The 20,803-nt window shown below is 62.0% G+C and overlaps 2 protein-coding genes across 6 annotated transcripts in view; one reads left to right on the forward strand and one right to left on the reverse strand.

Annotated features, from left to right (window-relative positions):
* The first annotated feature begins 374 nt into the window (after positions 1 to 374).
* Positions 375 to 5,216, forward strand: CHRNA2 (cholinergic receptor nicotinic alpha 2 subunit). Its single transcript, XM_076335379.1, has 6 exons — positions 375 to 438; positions 1,715 to 1,869; positions 2,600 to 2,644; positions 2,865 to 2,974; positions 3,422 to 4,535; positions 5,091 to 5,216. Exons 1-6 carry the CDS (start codon positions 375 to 377, stop codon positions 5,214 to 5,216), a joined length of 1,614 nt encoding a protein of 537 aa, XP_076191494.1.
* A 2,067-nt stretch (positions 5,217 to 7,283) lies between these two features.
* The window catches only part of PTK2B (protein tyrosine kinase 2 beta), a 32,772-nt gene continuing 19,252 nt past the window's right edge, over positions 7,284 to 20,803 (reverse strand). For 4 of the 5 annotated variants that reach the window (XM_076332503.1, XM_076332500.1, XM_076332504.1 and 1 more), the window contains exons 6-31: positions 20,733 to 20,795; positions 20,293 to 20,347; positions 18,900 to 19,040; positions 17,810 to 17,884; positions 17,604 to 17,705; positions 17,031 to 17,148; positions 16,763 to 16,802; positions 16,627 to 16,673; positions 16,350 to 16,403; positions 15,896 to 15,993; positions 15,719 to 15,803; positions 15,064 to 15,164; positions 14,860 to 14,975; positions 14,495 to 14,595; positions 14,179 to 14,268; positions 13,438 to 13,642; positions 12,863 to 12,971; positions 12,659 to 12,724; positions 11,821 to 11,946; positions 10,843 to 10,989; positions 10,081 to 10,116; positions 9,768 to 9,795; positions 9,309 to 9,364; positions 8,922 to 9,065; positions 8,445 to 8,525; positions 7,284 to 8,357 (exon numbers count right to left, since the gene is read on the reverse strand). In XM_076332503.1, the coding sequence (XP_076188618.1) occupies positions 8,142 to 8,357; positions 8,445 to 8,525; positions 8,922 to 9,065; positions 9,309 to 9,364; positions 9,768 to 9,795; positions 10,081 to 10,116; positions 10,843 to 10,989; positions 11,821 to 11,946; positions 12,659 to 12,724; positions 12,863 to 12,971; positions 13,438 to 13,642; positions 14,179 to 14,268; positions 14,495 to 14,595; positions 14,860 to 14,975; positions 15,064 to 15,164; positions 15,719 to 15,803; positions 15,896 to 15,993; positions 16,350 to 16,403; positions 16,627 to 16,673; positions 16,763 to 16,802; positions 17,031 to 17,148; positions 17,604 to 17,705; positions 17,810 to 17,884; positions 18,900 to 19,040; positions 20,293 to 20,347; positions 20,733 to 20,795 (2,500 nt within the window). In that variant the 3' untranslated portion in view covers positions 7,284 to 8,141. The remainder of the gene's footprint in view (positions 8,358 to 8,444; positions 8,526 to 8,921; positions 9,066 to 9,308; positions 9,365 to 9,767; positions 9,796 to 10,080; positions 10,117 to 10,842; positions 10,990 to 11,820; positions 11,947 to 12,658; positions 12,725 to 12,862; positions 12,972 to 13,437; positions 13,643 to 14,178; positions 14,269 to 14,494; positions 14,596 to 14,859; positions 14,976 to 15,063; positions 15,165 to 15,718; positions 15,804 to 15,895; positions 15,994 to 16,349; positions 16,404 to 16,626; positions 16,674 to 16,762; positions 16,803 to 17,030; positions 17,149 to 17,603; positions 17,706 to 17,809; positions 17,885 to 18,899; positions 19,041 to 20,292; positions 20,348 to 20,732; positions 20,796 to 20,803) is intronic. The other variant, XM_076332501.1, reaches the window with a different exon arrangement.

The raw sequence follows: 20,803 nt of genomic DNA on the forward strand, positions 1-20,803 counted from the left end.
AGGGGACCACAGCGGGACCGTCACCTCCCAGACCCGCGCCGCGGTGGCATCGCGGTGACAGTGCCGCTCTCTGCTGTCTTTCCAGGAATGAAATTTGGGGCAGGCAGCTCAGCAGAGCATCCCAGACCACGCACCCACCCTGTGTCCCTGCTGAGGCTCTCCCAGCCCACGTCCAGCTCCATCCATGGCTCCTCCAGCGCTTGCTAATGGTGGGGACATGCAGGACACCCCGTCAGAGGTCCCCTATGGTGGCTTTCCCTGCTGAGCCTCCTCTCCCACCGCCATCTCAGCTCATCGCTCCCCCTGGTCCCTCCTGGGGGGCTTTGCAAACTGATCCAGGGAGTAGGTCCACGGGGGACACTAGTACAAGGAGGATGGGGCGGCTGTCCCATGGCATCGTCCCTCTCATCGTGTGGTGCTTCATCACCTTCCAGACGGGTAAGGGCAGCTCTGGCTTTCCCTGGGGTACCTGAATTTCCTTCGCTTGAGCCCTGCCTTCCCATGGGTGTCACCCATTGGGACCCTGGGGGTGGTAAATTTGGGGAGTGGGGAGGGAAAGCTGAGGGGGCTGTGGAGCATGCACATGGAAAACCATTTCTCTCCCAGTTTACCCCCATGCAGTCTCTCAGCACCCCCGGTGTCCAGGCTGGCATGGTGTCCTCCACCACGCGCCGTGCTAGGACGGGGTCTGTGTCTTTGCAGAGCAGCTTGACACCACCCAGACATTTGGGTGGGGGCGGTCTGCTCTGGGTCATCCCCCACAGGGGATGCACCTCTGGGACCCCAGATCCATCCTATGCAGGCTAGAAATGTTGGAGGGACAGGAAAAAAAATGGATTTTGCTTCCACCCCCCCATCGACGCAAGACCTCCCAGGAGCAGGGCATCTTGCTTGTCCCTTCACTGGGGACCAGCCCTCCCCAACACCTCTAAGACCCTCGAAGCTGCTCAGAATATCGTCCCTGGCCAAAGTACAACAACCGGGGCCCCTTGCTGGGCTTGCCTGCCCAGCGGTGAGAGCTTACACGGGACATGGGGCATGCTATGGGGCCGTACACCCATCCTTCTTCAGGGCAGAGCCACCCGTACAACGTCTCTTTGGTTGCACATCACTGTGCAAAGCCCTCCCTCCCTCCCTCGGCCTCCCTCGACTTGCTGGTGGAAATTTATGGGGCTCTGCAGTGAGCAAGGACGGCCGAGCGATGTACCGCAAGCTGACAGCACCGAAAACCAATGCCAACCATTTCTAGGCAGATCAAAGAGCGTTGCCCTCCTTCTCAGCCCTGTCTCCAGCCCAGCCTGAGGCATGGTCTCTGGGCAGGCTGCAGCTCTCCCAAGGACTGGGTCAGCCTCCACCTTGCAAAGCTGAACCAGTTAGCACCAGTAAGAGCAGCTGGAGGGGACTGGGAGAGAGACCTCAGCCACCCAAAAGTGGGGGTTTTCTCGGCCAGCATTGCAAGGTTGACCTTGCACCGCTCTCTGCTCCCCGGGAGGAGCATGGGGCAGCCTTGAGGGGGCTAATTCCCCTCTCCCCATCCCAAGGAGAGGTTTAGCATCCCTGCCTGCTGCGGCAGAGAGGGGGCTTGCTTGGAATGGGAGGCAAAGCCGGGCAAAGGACCGGGACATCCTGAATCCCCACCCAGCACCGAAACGCGAGTCAGCAAGCTCTCCTCCACCCCATCCCCGTCCCCATCCCCATCCTCATCTCCCCACAGCCGCCTGCCTGCAGGAGCAGCCTGGCAGCCATGCCGAGGAGCGCCTCTTCAAGCACCTCTTCACCGGCTACAACCGCTGGTCACGGCCGGTGCCCAACACCTCCGACGTGGTCATCGTGAAGTTCGGGCTCTCCATCGCGCAGCTGATCGACGTGGTGCGTAGCCCGCCGGTGGAGACCCCGGTCCTGCATGGTGTCTGTCTTTTCACCAGTTGGTCCTACCAGTCTGCCAGACCAGGGCCTGGGACATTGGCGTGAGGTTGGGTTCGGGCACCAGCAACCTCCTGGCCATCGCCAGTGGGTGACAAATGACCCGCTCTGTCTCCCCCAGACCTCCAACGAGCAGGGGGGTCTGCACCCCCGCCTCTCCATCCCAAACCCTCCCTTCCCCTGACAGCAGGAGAGCATCAAGGAAAACTGCAGCTCTCCATCCCTGCCATGTACTTATCCGCCATCCACCTGCCTTGAGGCACCTCTGGGTTTGTCTGTCCATCCATCCCTTGCTCATTCCTCCCATGCGCACCCATCTACCCACCCATCCGCCTGTCAGCCTATCCATCAATCCATCAGTCCATCTGTCCGTCTGTCCATCTAGCCATCCTTCCATCCACCTATCCACGGGACTGTACATTTGTCCATCCATCAGAGCGGCTCAGAGCTGTACGCTGCAAAATGCTATTTCTTGCTGCCATCTAGTGAGCAGATATCGCGGGGAAATATAGCCCCTCCTTGGACTTGTACCGGTACCAGTTGCTCCCGGGAGCTGAACCCCAGAGGCAGAGGGCAGAAAGTGAAAGCAGTAATTTGGGGGCCAATGCATTGATGGGACAAGCCCCTGGGCTCTCTCGGCCTGTCTCCTCTCATCTCTCCCTCTTTCCCACCGCAGGATGAGAAGAACCAAATGATGACCACGAACGTCTGGCTGAAGCAGGTAGGAGCCTGTTCCCTCTCTGGGGCAAGGGCAGGAGCGTGCCAAGGAGGGCACAGCATTTGGGGCAGAAAGCCCCTGCCCAGGGGGGCTTGGTGGCACCTCCACGGTGCTGTTCCTTGGAGAGATGCTGCCAGAAGAGGAGGAGGAAGGTGGGATTGGGCAGCTCGGTCCCACCAGACTGAGGGCCACCTGGCGCCCTCCTCTCTGTGTCTCCCTCCAGGAGTGGAGCGACTACAAGCTGCGCTGGGACCCGGCTGACTTTGACAATGTCACCTCCATCCGTGTGCCCTCTGAGATGATCTGGATCCCCGACATCGTGCTCTACAACAAGTGAGTGGAGCTGCCAAGATGGAGCACCCCTCGGGCCAGATCCACCATCCCATCCCATCCCATCCCATGCCATCCCATCCCATGCCATCCCATCCCATCCCACCCCATCATCTCATCCCATGCCATCCCATCACATCCCATCCCAGCAGCTCCCTGGCACTGCCAGCCCCCACGGGCCTCCTCCTCCCCATCCCACCCCACTGGTAAGGACGTAAGTCAGTCTGCATCCATCTCCCCATGTCCGGTGCTCACACTCCCACCCATCTCCGTGCTCTGGATGATGCCCAGGAGGGTGAACCCAGCACCAGGCAGGGATGCACGATGGGGCCACAGCTCCTTGATTTGAGATCAAGGCTTATACCAGCCCTGAGAGCTGAGGGAGCTCCTGGCCCTATTTCTTGGGGGAAACCCTTCATCCTCTGACCTTCCACCTCTCCACCCTTGCAGTGCTGACGGGGAGTTTGCTGTGACCCACATGACGAAGGCCCACCTCTTCTCCAACGGGAAGGTGAAGTGGGTGCCGCCCGCCATCTACAAGAGCTCATGCAGCATCGACGTCACCTTCTTCCCCTTCGACCAGCAGAACTGCAAGATGAAGTTCGGCTCCTGGACCTACGACAAGGCCAAGATCGACCTGGAGAACATGGATCACCACGTGGACCTCAAGGATTACTGGGAGAGCGGCGAGTGGGCCATCATAAAGGCCATCGGCACCTATAACTCCAAGAAGTATGACTGCTGCACCGAGATCTACCCCGACATCACCTTCTGCTTCATCATCCGTCGCCTCCCGCTCTTCTACACCATCAATCTCATCATACCCTGCCTGCTTATCTCCTGCCTGACTGTGCTGGTCTTCTACCTGCCCTCCGACTGCGGGGAGAAGATCACCCTCTGCATCTCCGTCCTGCTTTCCCTCACTGTCTTCCTGCTGCTCATCACGGAAATCATCCCGTCCACCTCGCTGGTCATCCCTCTCATCGGTGAGTACCTCCTCTTCACTATGATCTTCGTCACGCTCTCCATCATCATCACCGTGTTCGTCCTCAACGTCCACCACCGCTCACCCAGCACCCACACGATGCCTCACTGGGTGCGTAGCTTCTTCTTGGACTTCATCCCTCGCTGGCTCTTCATGAAGCGACCTCCGGCGTTGCCTCCCCCCGAGGGGACCGCGGGGCAGTACGACCTCCCGGGGACGAGGCTCAGCACCTCCCGGTGCTGGCTGGAGACTGATGTGGATGACAAGTGGGAGGAGGAGGAAGAGGAAGAGGAGGAGGAGGAGGAGGAGGAAGAAGAGGAGGAGGAAGAGGAGGAGAAGACATACCCCAGCCGCATATCTCAGGCAGGCTCCCGTGGCCAGGGCGCCCAGTGCCGCTATGACTGCGGGCGCCAAGCTGGGAAGACATCGGGGGGCTCAGCCCCCCGGGTGCCCCCCAAGGGGGAGGAGGAGCAGGTGGGCTCGGACCCGGGGCTGATGCTGTCCCCCAGCATCCTGAAGGCCTTGGAAGGGGTGCAGTACATCGCGGACCACCTGCGAGCCGAGGATGCTGATTTCTCGGTGAGTGGGTGCCCCCAAGGGCTGGGGGGTGAGGAGGGGGGAGTCCCTCACTTGTACCTCCATGGAGGGGTCCGTGCTGGCACCCCCGGTCTGTTCCCTGGCTGCTGAGGACCCAAAGCCGGGGAGAAAATCAATGACTGCCTCCTGGGAGATGCCCGGTCCACGGGTTCAGTTGAGGGTTCCTCCAGCTCCTGTCCCTGACGGCTGCGGGGATGTTGGAGGTCCCTCTCCTGCCCGTTCTGTCCTGCCCTCGGAGAGCAGCGATGGCCCAGCCTGCCCTGCTGGGACCCGGCTCAGGGGCTGCACCCCTACTTTTAGCCAGTTGGTTTCAGAAAACCCTGGGTGGGATTAGCTCTGCCCCAAGTAGCCTCCCCGGAGAGGTCCATCCCCCAGCCCTGCTGCTCCAGGGATTTCCCGAGACACGGGGTATCTCCTCACCCTGAGGCAAACGGCAGAGGCAGAGGAAGCCCCGGGTGGTCTCCTAACTCCAACGGGTTCTCACAAACGGGGGGCTGCATCCTCTGCCCGCACTCACAGCCCCTCTCTGCTCGGCAGGTGAAGGAGGACTGGAAGTACGTGGCCATGGTGATCGACCGCATCTTCCTCTGGATGTTCATCATCGTCTGCCTGCTGGGCACCGTGGGGCTCTTCCTCCCGCCCTACCTGGCGGGGATGATCTAGGGGCCGGGGCAGGCTGCGGTGGGGACGGCGAGCGATGCACGCTCCCTCCTCCCGGGGAGCGGGCACAGTGGTGCCCACCTCCAGCCGGACCCTCGCCTCTCCCTGGGAGGACATGGTCGCAACCATGGAGGACCCTCGGATGGGAAATGCGGGGTGAAGCAAGAGCTGTGCCGAGGGGTGACCTGGGGATGGTGGGGAGGGACGGCCGCCTGCCATCCTGCCCAGGGCAGTTGCAGCTGTCCTGGCATCGAGGAAGGCACGGTACAGCTTCCCCATTGACCGAGCGCAGGCTGGAGGCATCTAGGAGAGGCACCTGCTTCTTCAAGCTGCTGCAAGTCCTACCCAAAACCCAAGAACTGCATCTGGTTGTGACTCCAATGTGCTGGGCAAGAAGAGGGGACCTCACAGCCGCTTTAGGACGCATCCTGACCGCAGGGTGCTCAGGACCACAGGCTGGCACAGTCATGCATGACATGGGGCAGGCAATAACGCTTCAGATGGTCCATGCAGAAGGGGTACAGTCGTGGGATAGAGGTCCCCGCGTGGCTCGGGGGTCTCTGCTCTGCAAAGCCCAGCCCAGGTACAGACCCTCCTGCAACCCACCGGCACAAGCAGTGGCTTCCACGCCACCCCACACTGGAGCTCGGAGCAGCAGGGAGACGGGAACAGCCAAACCAGAAATGTGGGTGGCTTGGAAGGGAAAAACCACCCTGCAGAACGGGATAACCCACCCATCCACGGCCAGACGGCGTCCATGGACCCCGGGAGCTCAGGGGTGCTGCCTCGCGCCGAGGCTGGCGAACTTGGCTGGCACAGGGGGAACCTGCACTGCCGAGGTCCATCCCGAGCAAATCCTCCTCTCCATCCCACGTCAGGCCCCAAACCGTCTGATGACTGCTGCAACCCAGCTTTTAATTTCTAGCTTCCACATAACCTAAAGGACCCATGCTTACGGAGCATCTACTCTCTTCTTCCACGCCCCGAGAGACACCAGGTTTTTCCTGCAACGTTTTCTCCTCCTGGAGACCGACCCATCAGGGTGTTGGATGCAGTCTGAGAGGTTTCAGAAAACACTTTGTGCTTTCAGGAGTGAAATGGGGCGGAATAAACAGTGCCACGGAGGGACTTGCCCGTCCCGAGGGTGTTGCAGCCGCTCATGCAGCCTCCGGTGCTGGCAGGCTGGCTCGGGCGTGCACACACAGGGCTGAGAAATGAGATGTGCAAGGGAGCGAGTGCCCAGGCGTGGCTGGCTGGATGCGTGCGTGCGTGTGTGTGTCTAACCCGGTACACATGGGCTCTGCAGAGCCAGGAGGGCACGGGGGGAGAGAGCTCTCCTGCGAGGATAATTTCTGTCCTGGTTGGGGCTGTGTCTCCTTGGGGTGATGTGGGGGTGTTGGCTGGAGGTGAACAGGACGGGATGCCCAGCACCCCAGGCACTGCCAGGCCACGGCACACAGGGCTTCAGCAGACCTCACCGCAATGGGGCAGAGGGGGAACTTGCTCCCCTTCCCACGTTAATCCCTGCAGCCCCTCTTGCCAGCCGCAGCCGGCACCCACCACCCCTCTCAGCTCAGCCCTGCCTGGCTGATGAGGCCACCAGAGCACAAGCTCTGGGGTGACCCCCCCAGTGTGGCACTAGACCCTCAAGCATCCTTCTTTTTTGGGGGGGAGCCCATCTTCATGGCTGTGCTATCCCACATAAACCACTTCCCAGCAGCCTCCACCACGAATTGTCCATGATTTCCTTACGGTCTTTGAAAAGCAAAGGTCTGCAGATACTCTCACTAGCAAGCCTTGGGGTGGGAGCAGGGGGAGTCCAGGACCCTCCTATCGATCGTGGGCTCAACCGGAGGAAAATGGGGCTCCAGAGAGGACGCGGATGCAGCAGACCCGGGTTTACCCCAGCAGCTCCCCCGGGGACGCTGCCACCGGGACGGCGCTTCCCCACGCCAGCAAGGTGGCTCAGAGGTCTGAGCAGCACAACCCTCACTCTTTCTAAGGAGGTGCTGGTGACCAGGGGACTTGTCCCCACGGTATGGGGGTGACAGGCAAGCACAGGCACAGCAGGACTTTGTGCATGGTTTATCTCAGCCAGAATGAACAGCGTTGTGGGAAGATGCTGGGGAAAAGCCCGAACCGTGCGGTTTCCAACTCAAAGCACAAACCGAACAGAGACTTGGTTTGCCGTCGTTGCTTACGCAGAGCAGCTCGGAGAAAACTCAGCTGGAAGAGGCACCGTTCTCCTGGTTTGTGTCACCGAAGGCTGTGGTCCGGCGGGGTCCCATGCCTCCCCATGCTCTGCAGGCTTGGGGCCGGGCACGCTCCAGCCATGGGTGCCAGAACCGGCTACACCGCGGCGCGCGGACCCGCCTCCCATCATTAAATAAACTCTTCTATACAATGTACAAGGAAATGCAAACAGTCCCTCCGGCCACCGCTCCGATGGCCCCTGGGGACCCCTGCGCGGCCCCCCGGGATGCCAGCTCCCCCAGCCGCTGTGCCCCCCGGCTCCCGGCGGCGAGGAGCGGGGTCCAGGTCCCCATCGCGACACGCCGCCTGCGGCCGGCCGTCCTTGGAGGGGCCGAGGGATGGACACACGGACCTGCTGGCAGCTGGGGAGCAGGGAGCCGCCAAGCAAAAGGGATCTTCAGCCGCCCTCGGGGACGGCCAGGTCCCCCCCAGCCCTTTCCAGGGACGAGTCACCAGACGCCTCCCTTCTTCAGAAGACCGACGAGACTATGCTAAAGACACGAGTGGCTGCAGGAGGAGGGGGGACAGGGAGGGCAGGACGGCGAGGCCACGGGAGACACACAAAAGCCAGCTCCTCCGCAACGCTCTCCTCCCACCTCCGCCGACCGAAGCACGGCAGTCCCTCTCCTCCTCTCCTTCCCCACCCCTTCTCCTTCCCTCTCTCCTCCCCTGCCCTCACTCCAAGCACAGCTTCACCAGGTTGGCCTGGACCTTGGCTTGGTCCACGGCATCCAGGAGGTTCTTGGCATCCACGGCCAGGGTGTGGGAGGCCGTCAGCATCTGCCGCTTGCACTCTTCGCTCAGCGAGGTGATGGCGTTCTGCTGTGCCAGGCGCATCTTGTTGATGAGGTCGGCCAAGTCCTTGTTGAGCAGCTTCTGGGTCCCCTCGATCTGACCGTGACACGCAGGGGTTACAGACAGGGGTGCCGCCAGCACCCAACCCCACGCCGGACCCCTCTCCCTCCTCCCTGGTCCTACCTCGGTGCGGGAGGCGGCGGGCAGGATGGGCAGGATCTCGTCGACGCTGCCAATCAGCTTCCGCAGGGACAGGCCCACGTTCTGCGGGGAGGGTGGTGGGGTTAGGATGACTCCAGGCATGGGCACAGGGAAGTGGTGCGTGGGAATAGTCTGTGCTGCTGAATCAAGGATCCCATTCGGGAGAGGGGCATAGTGGGAGACTCTCCCACCGTTGACCCAAGGACCCAACGGAGGAGCAGGGAGTGCTGGAAATGCTCCCACCGTTGACCCAAGGACCCAATGGAGGAGCAGGGCATGTTGGAAACTCTCCCATCATTGACCCAAGGATCCAAAGGAGGAGCTGGGAATGTTGGAAACGCTCCCTCCTACATGTGCAAGACTTTCCTGAGGAGCATGCTTGGTGGGACCTGCTCAGCAGACTCATTCCCAACTCCCTCCCCCATTCCCCTGGCGTTGCCCCTTCCCTGCCCTCCCTACCTTCACCACGAGGATGTACCCCTCTGGGGGCAGGAGGCTGATCTCGTTCTTCAGCTGCAGCACGGCCTGCACCAGGTCCATGACGTTGCTGTACACCGTGTCATCTGTGCGGTCCAGGTTGGCAGTGGGGGCCGGGTGGATGGACTGCCGGGGAACGGGGACATGATGGGATCAGATGGACCGAGGTGGCAAGGAGGGAAAGACCAACAGCTATGGGGAGCCCTGGCCAGACCCATCCACCTCCCACCCATGACCCCGGTGCTGCTGGGTCTGCCTGAACCCTTTGGGGCCTGGGGGAGTCAGAAAAGTCCCATCCTGCAGATGGAGAGGGATGATGAGGGTGGAGGAGGAGGAATGAGACTGTGGAGATGGAGGAAGAGGTCTTACCTGTGCCCCAAGTCTTGGAGGCTTCTGGGGGGGCCCCGTGAACTCCGCTATGCCGTCAGTAAGGAAAAGGAAGGAGAGTCACTCTGGCTGTTCCCCTGGACACATGGGCACGCTACAAGACCCCTGGGACCCGTGCCACGTCCCGCACCACCCTGGAGCAACGTGTCCCACTGTGGCTGAACAGCCTGACCCACCCCAGCTGTGCCACCTCCCCACAGGGTCAGACCCCCTTGGACCCCCATGCCTGGGACAGGCAGACACACACCCCCCCCCAAGGGCAGGCAAAGCTGCTCCCCATGATCTGGGATTTCTTTTGTGGAGGATCCCAAAGCCGGGAGGGATATGGCCCTGAGGCTCCTCGCAGCTGAACGCAAGGCTGCCCGCTTGCAGCCCCAAAGTGGGTGCTCCTGGGTGGGGGCCACGGGCAGCCCCACACCCTGTGCAGCTGTGGGCACTCACTGTAATCCGTCTCCTTCTCCGGGAGCAGCTGCGGAGGGAAGGAACAGTGAATGAGAGGCACAAAATCCTGGCTGGAGGCAGAGAAGAGGGAGGAGGCATCCCCATCCCTTCCCAGGCTTCTGGTGGGGAGCTCTAGACCACCAGTGTTTCACCCCATTTGCAGATTAATTTTCCCAATGCGAGGGGCACATATATAAATATCTATCGCCCGACCATGCCAAAGCAAATGAAGATCTCCAGAGACCCCCAGGAGAAGGACCCCCTGCACCCAAATACACCCCGACCCGGTCTCTCCGGGGCCAGCGCCACTCACCAGAGGAGCGCTGTTGTTCATAAACACTGTTGGGTCCTGCAAAGGGAGAGAAGCTTTGTGAGAGGCATGGAAAAAAGGAAAAAGAAAGGAAAAAAGGGGATTTTCCTGATTTCTGGGAGACTCATGAAACACATGACAGGAACGCGTCTCTGCAGGGTCCGGGCATGTGGGAGGGGAAGTGGCTTCATGCCCATCGCTGGTCCCATCTCCATCCCATCCCATCCCATCCCATCCCATCATCAACCCCTATCTGCTCCCTGCCTGCTCCAAGGGTACCAGAAACCTCAAACTGCTGCTCCAAATAAAATGAAGCTTAATTCAAGCAGCTGTTTGCAGCAGCTCGGTATCCGATAGCCCCGGGGGCGAGGGGAGCTGGGCTTTGCTTCACCAGCTGCGTGAGTCTATCAAATAAAAGATTTTCTGTCTCCTTCCAAGCCTGTCTCACCACAAGCTGATGGATTAGTCACACATTAGCTATCTCCACTCCTTATTTCAAAAGCATTATAAAAGCTCATTAAGACGCAATTGCAAGTATTTTAAATTTGCCCAAGCTTCAAAATATTCATCTTGAAATGAAGCGGCTCCATGAGGTTTTTACGGGTGCGGAAAATAAGGGGATGCAAGAGGTTTGGCTGCTGGCGGAGCCGTTCCTCCGAGGAAAACTGGCTTTTCCAGCCATGAAGAGCAACCTCAACAGCTGCTGTGGCTCCTCCACCACCTCCATGAGGGTGCAAGAGCTGGAGGCAGCCCAAGGCCACTCACCAGGGACTTCTCCTCCTGCCGCAGCCACTGGTAGTCCTCCACCATCTGCTTCTGCTGCTTGTCCAGGACCTGCCGCATCTTGAGCCTCTCAATTTCCCAGAGCTTCTGCGCCTCCTCCCTGCTGCTGGGACGGAGGAAATCTTCCTCCTGGTGTGCAGAGCCGGCGGTGACCGGGGGGCTCAGGAGTCAGAGCCCCCCCCCCCAGTTTTGGCACAGGAGCCAGAGCCTGCTCCGTGCATGCAAGCCATGCACCAGACCCCAACAGCTGTGAACCCCCAAACTGAATTTGGGGAGCACTTGGGTTTCCAGCAGGGAGAGAAAACCACCCGCTGGCCCCAAATCTCCCACCGCCGCATCCCGGCACTTTCCAGCCCCGTCTGTGAGCCATGGGCAGCATGTACGGGCCGACTTGGGGAGCGGCTCATCGTGCTCACGGCACAGACGCACTCGGCACCGCGGCTGTGCCGGCACACTGGGCAGAGCACCCCAACACCCGGCTCTGATTTTGGGGCTGGAGTAACTGCGCTCAGGCTGCAAACCACCACTGGCATTTCAGGTGACAACGCCGAGAATGAGGAGCCGACCCAAAGCCCCGAGGAGTGGCAGCCACCCGTCCCCTGCTCGTTTTTGGGGATGCCGTGCTAGCCACTTGTCCACCAACATGCCTTCACCGGGATGTGCACGCAAACGTGCGTGGCGGGGGGGCTGGAGACACCCCGAAGCCCTTCATGGGCTCGATCCCTCCAGCCCGCAAACGGCACCCGTGGGGTGACAGGATTTGGCCCTCCCGCAGCCGGGTCGGGAGCAACATTGAGCTCAAAGCAGCAGAGGCAGCAGCACAGAGCGGAGCGTGGTACAGCTAGCATCCCTCCCACCGAGCCCTCGCCTCCTGTGAGGTCCCCGGCGTGCCCGGGACGAGGCCACCCGAGACCGGGATGTCCTCTGGATGCCGCGGGATGGGGGAAGCCCTCTCCTTACCCTCATGCTGTGGCGTTTGAAGACGTTGTGGCGGTTGAGCGGCGGGGTGTGCAGGGAGTTGGCTGGAGACTGGTACTCGATGGGGCTGGTGAGCGTAGGCGAGCTGGCACACAGACCCTCGGGCACCTGCGGGCGGGCCGGGGAGGGGGCGGGCAGCGGGGCGGCGCAGGCACAAAACAAGGCCACGGGGGGGGGGGTTAGTGCGGACAGATGGACGGACGGAGCAGACAACGCGGGGTAGAGCGGCTTTTGCACCAGGATCAGCCTCTGCCCTCGTGCCCGTCGGTGCAGCAGGCTCAGGACCTTCCTCCCTGCTCGGCTCTTCCTCGCCCTGAGCACGGGCTTGAGACCTCCTGTGCTGCTGCCTGAACCCCTGCCCAGCCCCAAAAGAGCACCCAAAATAGTTGCTCTTGAGGGCTTCACCCTGATGCTGCAGGGACCAGCACCGGCCCTTGCAGAGGGGGAGACCTGTGCTCCTGTCACGGGGCAGCCAAAATCAGCCCAGGTAACACCAGAGAGCAGCAAACCTCCTCTCCTCCCAGCCGTGCATGCAAACCGGCCGGTGCCGAGCGTGCAGACTGCCCTTCCCTGGGGTGAAAGCCTCTCTGCCAGCTCCGAGGGACGGACAAAACGCAGGGCAGGCAGGGCAGGGCAGGGCTGAGCCCTGAGCGGTGCGGTGTCCTGCTGGCAAGGCGGCGGGAGGCGTTTGGTGGTGGCGTGGGGCACCTCGGAACCCCAAAAGCCACGAGCCCCTGAGACCTTGAGCTCCAGGCAGGGCTTTCCGGCATCAACCCCTTTGCTCAGGTCCCTGTGGGATGGTCCAGCCGTGCAACCTTACCTGGAACTGCAGCTTGGGAGCCAGGAGGTTGCTCTGGGGTGGTGGCTTGTACCTGGGTCTGCTGGGCTGCGGGGAGCGGAGGAGGGAGAAATGCACGGTGAGTGCAAGATCGGGGAGGTCCCACTTCTGCAGCACCCATCAGCGGGTCGAGGCGGGGAGGTGAACCTGCCTGCACTGCCCGCACGGGCTCTGCCCTCTCCTCACCTTCGGAGGTGGCTCCTGGAAGGACGGCGGCTCCATGATTTTGGGAGGCCGGTGGCGGTTGTTCCTCTCCTGCTCCTTGGCCAGCTCCTTCTCCATCAGGTAAATGTCACTGCAGGGGGAGACGGAGGGTGACAGCCCCAGGAGGGAGTATTGGCACATCTCCCATAGCCCAGAGCGTGGGGATGCTTGAGCTGGATGGGCCATGGAAAACGTGAGGGAGCAAGGAGGGATGGGAAGAGAGAAGGGAAAGGACTGGGAGGACAGAGCATGGTCCTGGCCGGCCACACCAGCATCACCATGGCTGGCCCCAGTAAGATGTGGGGTCAGGACTCCCCTGCAAGACCCCTCCCTGGGAAGCAAAGTATTTCCATTTCAGCCCAGGCACCGCCACCACCACCCTGGGGGCAGGTGAGCTCAAATGGTCTCAAATAGTCCTTTGAGTTTGGACTCAGCCAGAAAACTCCAGACCCAAAATCTTGCACGGCTTCATTTTTCTCCTTCACCCACTTGCCCACCCCTCCATCAAACCACGGGACCCCCCCAGCCCATCATCAGTCCCCCGCCTCCCCGCTCACCTCAAGTTGCAAACCAAGTCCTTGAACTTGGGCCTTTCGCTGGGGTCGTAGTCCCAGCAGCGCGTCATGAGGGTGTAGAGGACGGGGGGGCAGAGGTCGGGCTTGGGCAGGCGGTCACCCCTCTCCAGCACCCCAATCACGTCCTTGTTCTCCAGCCAGAAGAAGGGCTGCTTGCCGTAGCTCAGGATCTCCCACATGCACACAGCTGTGGGAGCAACATGAGCAACCTCAACTGATGCTAGAGCTGGGGGACCAGCCCCTCGCTTGGGTTTTTGGGGACCTGGTGACAGTGCCACGCTTTGCCGCGTGACACCAGGTCACTCGGCTGCTCGGCCTTTCTGGTCCCTGGGTGGAAAATGCAGAGGAAAGAGCTGCCTGCTCTCCCGGGGAGCTGCAAGGAGCCCAGCTCCTGGTTGCTGCTGGCCAAAGGGCTGTTAGGGACGGACAGACGGTCAGATGAGCACCAGAGGCCATGGGGATGGGCTGAAAGGCAGGGAGATGGCTATTTGCAGGGTCTAGAATTTAACTCAGCCCCCTGACTGTCCTGAATTCACTGGAGGAGGAGGAAGCACTTAATGATGGTTGAATTGCAAGAAGCTCTGCCCCAGGAGCCCTTTCCCCAAGGGCCAGGCCGGGATAACCGCCCCGCTCCGGAGCAGGATTTGTCCCCGTGCGTTCAGGTGATGCCATGGGAGGCAGACAATGCCCGGGACTCTGCTCCGGCCCCCTTCCACCACGCACCGAACATCCAGACGTCGCTGGCCGTCGTGAAGCGGCGGAAGTTGATGGACTCGGGTGACATCCACTTGATGGGGAGACGGGTGACGGACGCTGGAGGGAGAGACAGAGGGGGGCCGTGCTCACCGCAGGGGGGATGGAGCAGCCCCAGCACAGGCAGGGCAGGGCAGCGAGGTCTCACCAGGGTCTCTGCCCCAGCCCCTTCCCACCACCCCGTCCTGCTCTTGCAGGGAGCCCCACTGGCTCTGCCATCCAGAGAAATCCCTGCTCCAACCTCACAGGGTTGGAGCGAGCCCCAGCCCCATCACGCAGCTCTTACCTTTATAGTACTCCTCGTCCTCGATGTACCTGGAGAGCCCGAAGTCTCCCAGCTTCACGCACTCTGGGGAGGCCACCAGGACGTTCCTCACGGCAATATCCCTGCAAGGAGAGAGACCCTTGGCTGGGGAGAAGGGATGGAGAAGGGATGGAGAAGGGATGGAGAAGGGATGGAAAAGGGATGGAGAAGGAGAGCTCACACCCGGACAACCAGCTCACCCAGCTGCAAAAGGGGTCTGCAGCAAAGGATGCTGCCAGCCTCTGCCTCTGCCCGCTCCTGCTCCCCACCTGCCTGTCCCCCCACGGTCTCTGCCGTCCCCTGCCTCTCCCGGCATCCTGCCCGGCTCCTTTTCCCTCCTGCCCTACCTGTGCACGCAGTTGATGGCCTCCAGGTAGGCCAGGGCTTTGCTGATCTGCAGCGCGTAGAGGACGAGCGTGGGCACAGTGAGGCAGTGCTTGTTCTGCTCCAGGTATTGCCCCAGCTGCAATGGGACGAGCGAGGGGGGCTGAGCAGGGGCAGGAAGGGTGGCAGGGGGACGGGACGGGCTCCAGCAGTGGGACCCCGCTCACCTCTCCGTAGGGGTAAAGCTCCATGATGATCCAAGTGGGCTCCTCTTCCGCGATGCCAATGAGCTTCACGATATGGGGGTGGTCCAGCTTCTTCATCAGCACTGTGGGAAGACCACGTCAGACACTCTGCAATGGGGAGCCCCACCTCCAGGAGCCCAAACCCCTGTCCTGGGGTGTAGGGGCAGGTCTCTGCCATGAAGCCGGAGACAGAGCAGGAGGAATTGCCAGGGATAGCCTAGTACATCCCCAAAGGGGTTGGGGCTCCTGATTTCCAGCTCCCCAGGGATCTACATCCAGGTGGTGGCTGTCTGCTCTCATGCAAGGATTCAGCAGCTTTTCTTCCCCCCCCCCCCCCCAAGTAGCCATCCCTTCCATAAAACAAGTATTTTGGAGAACAGACGTGTCACAGGGGCGAGGGCACGGGACACCTCCCTCCTCCTGCTCTGTCCTGCATGGCAATGGCAATTTGTTCCCATGCCAGGGCAGGGTTCTGTCATCCTGTCTCTAACACCCCACCATTGCAACGCTGCAAACACTGCCAGGCCCCCCACATCTGTCCTCTGCCCGCCTATGTGAGCCCCGGGGCAGGGCTGAGCAGGCTCTGCACCCCCCCTCCCCCCCCCCCCCCAAAGGGCAGCAGGACCCTCCAGCGTACCCGCTTCGCTCAGGAACTTGTCCTTGTTCTCCGGGCTGCAGTCCTTCTTGCAGGTCTTCACAGCCACGTTGATCCGCTCCCCTTTCTGCAAAGAGAAGGAGGGGTGGGGGCTGCTTTACCCGGCTCCCCCCGGCCATGGAGAAGGCGGGCAGGGCAGGGAGAGGGCAGGACACTCACTGGGGTGGTGTAGATCCCATCGTAGACCTCTCCGAAGAAGCCTTCTCCAAGGATCCTGCCCAACGTGACGTCCTCCCGGGAGATCCCGTAGTGCTGGACTTCACGGACAGGGGAGCAGGGCAGAAGTGGCAGCACCAGCGGGCGGGAAGCTGCCTGGACCCCTGCCCACCCCGTGGACAGAGCCCCCACGCTAAGCGGGAGACGTTGGCGATCCCTGGGTACCGGCCCGCTCCATCACCCCCTCGGCAAGGACCCACAGGTCCTGCCCCCTGGCACACGGGGTGATGCCAGCTCCTTTAGCCCCTCTGCGGGGTAAGGTGGGCAGTGCAGGCAAACCCTTGTTCCCAGCTTTGGGGGGATGGGGTGGGAAATTGGGGTGGGCAGGGGGAGGTGGGAGGGTTTGGTTGGGGTGCTGGGAGGCGGGCAAGAGGGCACCCAGGGGGGTGGCACCTACCTCCAGACCTCGGTCTTGAAGACTCATCAGGGATTTCAGCATAAATATCGGAGTCTAGGGCAAGAAGGAGGTTGCAGGCAGGGATTCAGGCAGCTCGCCGGGCAGGGGGGTTTCTGCAGCCCCTGCAGGCACCACGGCCGGCCCTCGCCCAGGATGCTCGGCTGCATCGCGACCCCCCAGGCAAAGGGGGTCCCCAAATCCCCGTGCACTGGTGTTCCACAGCCCTGCCTCCATCCCCTGGGCTGGTGGGAAGGGGGGAGAGGAGCCGAAAACTCACCCACGCTCACGCTGTCCGACAGCGTGGACTGCCTTTCCTCCAGGTGCCTGTGGGGTGGGAGGAGGTCGGGGTGAGGGAGCAGGGTGGGGGGGCAGGACGGGGTCCTAGCCCCGCTCCGGGGCCAGGGGCTACTCACGGGGCCGGGATCTGCGGCAGGCTGATCCTCTTCTCCCGCTCTGCGGAGAGGACAGCAGAACAGTCATTTCCCGGCCACCCCCATCAGAGCCTGACAGGCGCTGGGCCCCCCCGCAATGCCTTGACCACACGTGCAGTGAGTTTGGCGGGTCTCAGCTGGGGTCACTCCAAAGCCACGGGCGATGCTGTGGCCATGGAGAGAGTGGAGAAGGGCTTGGGGGGGCACGGGTGGGTACCCTGCTGGGGTCGGTGCCCCCCAGGGAGCTCACCTCTCCTGGGGAAGACGATGAGGGAGGTTTCCAAGTCCCCTTGCAGCCGGCAGTAGCCGTCGATGAGGTCGGCCATGTTCTCCGCCTCGGCCAGAGAAGCTGTCTTGATAGCCAGGGACTGGGGGAGATGGCAGGGACAGGGGGACGGGTGAGCCCAGAGCTGGGGCAGGGGGATGCTGGGACGGGGGGGGGTCCCCCCCTTCTCTCCACCTTGGGGTAGCTCGGTGACCACCCCCCTGCTCTGCAGCAGATCCCAGTTTCTCCAGCATCGTCCTTCCCAGCACCCCAGGACACGCCGGCCAACACGCCCGGCACCAACCCCCCCCCCCCGGGCAGGGGTGGACCCTTGGGGCAGGGGCACCCCCAGGGAAGCTTGGACATGCCCTGCTTTGGGGGAGAGTCTCCCCTCAGCCGGGGCTGGAGGCAGGAGCTCTCTCGGTAGAAACGGAGCCATCCACCAAGTCCTGCCTAACCCACAGGGATGCGATGCCTCCCCATGGCACTGGGGGATCCCCCATCCCACCCACACCCCCCAGCACCTGGGGCACACCCCCCCCTGCAATGCCTTCTCACCTGGGGGGTGCCACTGAGCCCCAGCTGCAGCACAGCCCGGCCCTCCTCCACACTGGAGCACTTGATGGACTTGATGTGCTTGAATTCGGCCAAGCACGTGGGCTGGGGAGAGAGGCAGAGCCCCGGCGTCGACTTTAATCACCGACTTAAGAGCAGAGACCCCCCCCCCTCCCCATCCAGCACCCAACACCCCCATCCCCCCGTACCTTGGCCTCCTTGCTCGTCATCTGCCGGATGCCCTTGGGTCCAATGACCAGGTCCACTGTGATGTTCCACCCTTGCTGGGGGGGCAGCAGAAGGAGGATGCAAATTTTGGGGGGGAGGGTGTACCCCCAGAGCCAGGTCGCCCCCCCTCAACCTGCTGCACCCTGGGAAAAAATCACCTTCCCGGAGGGACTTGGAGAGAGGATGGTTTGGAGCAGGGATGGTGGGTGGTGCAAGGCAAGGAGCCCAGTGTGGGTGTTTTTCCTCCTCCTGGCCCCAAAGGGGTTCCCAGCGCTCCTGGTTTGCCGCCTTCTCGCCCCAAAGGGGTTCAGCAAACTTCAGGCACTGGTTCGCACACAGCGGGCTTGGACCCCTGGCTGTGGAAGGTCCCCAGAGCCCCCGCTGCACCCCCAGCCCCTCTCAGCAATCAGCATCCTCCAAAAAGGCCCCCCCAAGATCTCCCCCCGCTGTGGGGAGGGGAGAGATGCTCAGCTTCCCCTCGGGGAGGTGATGCCGGGGGGGGGGGGGCTGCAGGATCAGCAATCCCCTCCCCAGAGGATTTTGGGTTTGTGCCTCCCTTGGGGGACAGCGAGTGATTTCCAAACCTTGGAAACTCCCCGCGGGGTCTCCCCTGAGCTCAGCGTGGCCGAGCTCCTCTCCAAGCCTGGGTACTGTGGCAGGGAGCAGCCCACAGCAGGGTGGCTTTGTCCACGCTGCCACCTGCGAGCATCCCGCTCTGCACCGCCCAAACGGTGCCAGGGGATGCTTCGGGTGGCAGCCCGCTGCCCCGCCGTGCAGGGTTAATTAACAGCTTAAGAGCACTGATGACCGTGGTTGCATCTCTAGCAAGACTTTGCTGGGTTTAAGGGCACGGGGCATGCAGTCTCAAACACCAGCTCGTGATGGAGGTTGTCCTCATCCTGCACTGTCCCCCCTGCACACTGCCTGGCCCGGGGAGGGGGGGGCACAGCCAATGCGCCTGGCCCCAGAGCACCCTGGGCAGGTGGACGCGCTCCCATCCCATCCCATCCCATCTCATCCCATCCCATCTCATCCCATCTCATCCCATCCCATCCCATTCGGCGGACTCACGATGAGCTCGCAGCGGTAGCTCTCCTGGTCGATGTTGGCGAAGGTGGCGAGGGTGTGGAGGAACTTGAGGATGCACTCCTCCTCCCGCAGCAGCGCGTACTGCTGGAAGGTCTGCTGGATCATCTTCCGAAACTGCTTGGGCTGTGGGCACAGCGGCCGCTAGCCACGCCGGGCACGTGCCAGGCACGCAGCGGGGATGTGGGGTGCAGAGGGTGTGAGCTGCACACAGATACAGGCACGCACACGGACACAGGCACGCACACAGACATGGGCATGCACATGGACACGGGCACACACACGGACATGGGCACGCACACGGACACGGGCACGGACACGGGCATGCACACAGACACGTGCATGCACATGGACACGGGCACACACACGGACATGGGCACGCACACGGACACGGGCATGGACACGGGCATGCACACAGACACGTGCATGCACATGGACATGGGCACACACACGGACATGGGCACGCACACAGACACGGGCATGCACACGGATACAGGCACAGACACGGGCACACACATGGACACGGGCACACACATGGACACGGGCATGCACACGGACACAGGCACACACACAGACACAGGCACGCACATGGACACGGGCACGCACATGGACACGGGCACACACACGGACATGGGCACGCACGCACTCACCTGCAAATATGAATATGCACCCACAAATATGCACATGCATCTGTGTGCACGCCCATGCATGTCCACACGTGTGCACGTGCCAGCATGCCTCCGTGTGCGCATGCTCGCTCACGTGTACTCGAGCGTGGGCAGATGTGCATGCACATGTGTGCGCAAGCCAATGTGTGCACAAACAGCCACATGCGTGCATGCCTACGCGCACATGCGTGTGCATGCAGATGCATCATCACGCGTGAGCAGATGTGCCTGCATGCGTACATCTGCATAGATATACATGCATACGTATGCACATGCATGCAAATACACCTTCACATGTGTGAGCAGACGTGCCTATACGTGCAAATCCACCCGTGCACACTGATATGCACAGGAGCACACACAGCCCTGCATGTGAATGCACACACAGAGGGAGACGCAACTTCACAAGTGCGGGCAGATGTGCACGTACATGTGTGTGCAAGCCCACGCACGCACACCGATGCGCACACCTGGCCCCATATGTGCATGTATACGCACATGCACACGGGTGTGGGCATGCAGATACGTCTTCACGTGTGTGAGCACAACCGCACACGTGCACAAGTGCAGGCGGCTGTGCACACACGTGCAAATCTATGCGCACACTTCGATGCGCGCACATGAGCACCCCCAGCCACGTCCGTGCACGCTCACGCACCTTGCACTCATGCACCCAGCCCTGCCTGTCCGCACCCACACACGTCCCTCACCTTCAGGTTCTCCTGCATCTGGCTGGGGAAGAAGAGGTCCAGACCCACCTCCTTCCTGGAGAGCAGAGACCCCCGTGCGCATTAACAGCCCCGCGGGGACCCCCACTCCCGGGGCTGGGCGGGGGCCTCCCTGGGGAGCTGCAGACCGGGGAAGGGGTGGGGGGGGGGATGCACCAAGCAAAGTGGGTGCCGAGGGGCAAGGGGGACCTCCTGGGGGAGAAGCCGCCCACCCAGCGCAGGGTGAAAGGTTCCCGTCTCCCCCTCCTCGCACCCTCCCCGTCAGCAGGGCAGGAGGATGAGGGGCTGCGGGAGGATGAGGAACTGCAGGAGGATGAGGAAGGCCATCTGCAGATCCCCAGCCCCTCAGGACCGGCTGGACGGGGAGGGGGGGTTAGGGGTAAGGGGTTTTCTGCCCAGCGGGACGGGCTGTGCCTACTCACTCCAGGAACTCGAAGTTGGACTTCTTATCCAGCGCGTTTTGAGGCATGTCCTTATAAAACCTCCTGAGAGA

The sequence above is a fragment of the Aptenodytes patagonicus genome, chromosome 3, assembly GCF_965638725.1.
Source record: "Aptenodytes patagonicus chromosome 3, bAptPat1.pri.cur, whole genome shotgun sequence".
NCBI lineage: Eukaryota > Metazoa > Chordata > Aves > Sphenisciformes > Spheniscidae > Aptenodytes > Aptenodytes patagonicus.

Excerpts from the sequence above, each read along its gene's own strand:
- CHRNA2 (XM_076335379.1), top strand. The coding sequence starts at position 375 with ATGGGGCGGCTGTCCCATGGCATCGTCCCTCTCATCGTGTGGTGCTTC. Across the intron at positions 2,975-3,421 it reads GACATCGTGCTCTACAACAA|TGCTGACGGGGAGTTTGCTG; the intron begins GTGAGTGGAGCT and ends CCACCCTTGCAG. Across the intron at positions 4,536-5,090 it reads CCGAGGATGCTGATTTCTCG|GTGAAGGAGGACTGGAAGTA; the intron begins GTGAGTGGGTGC and ends TCTGCTCGGCAG.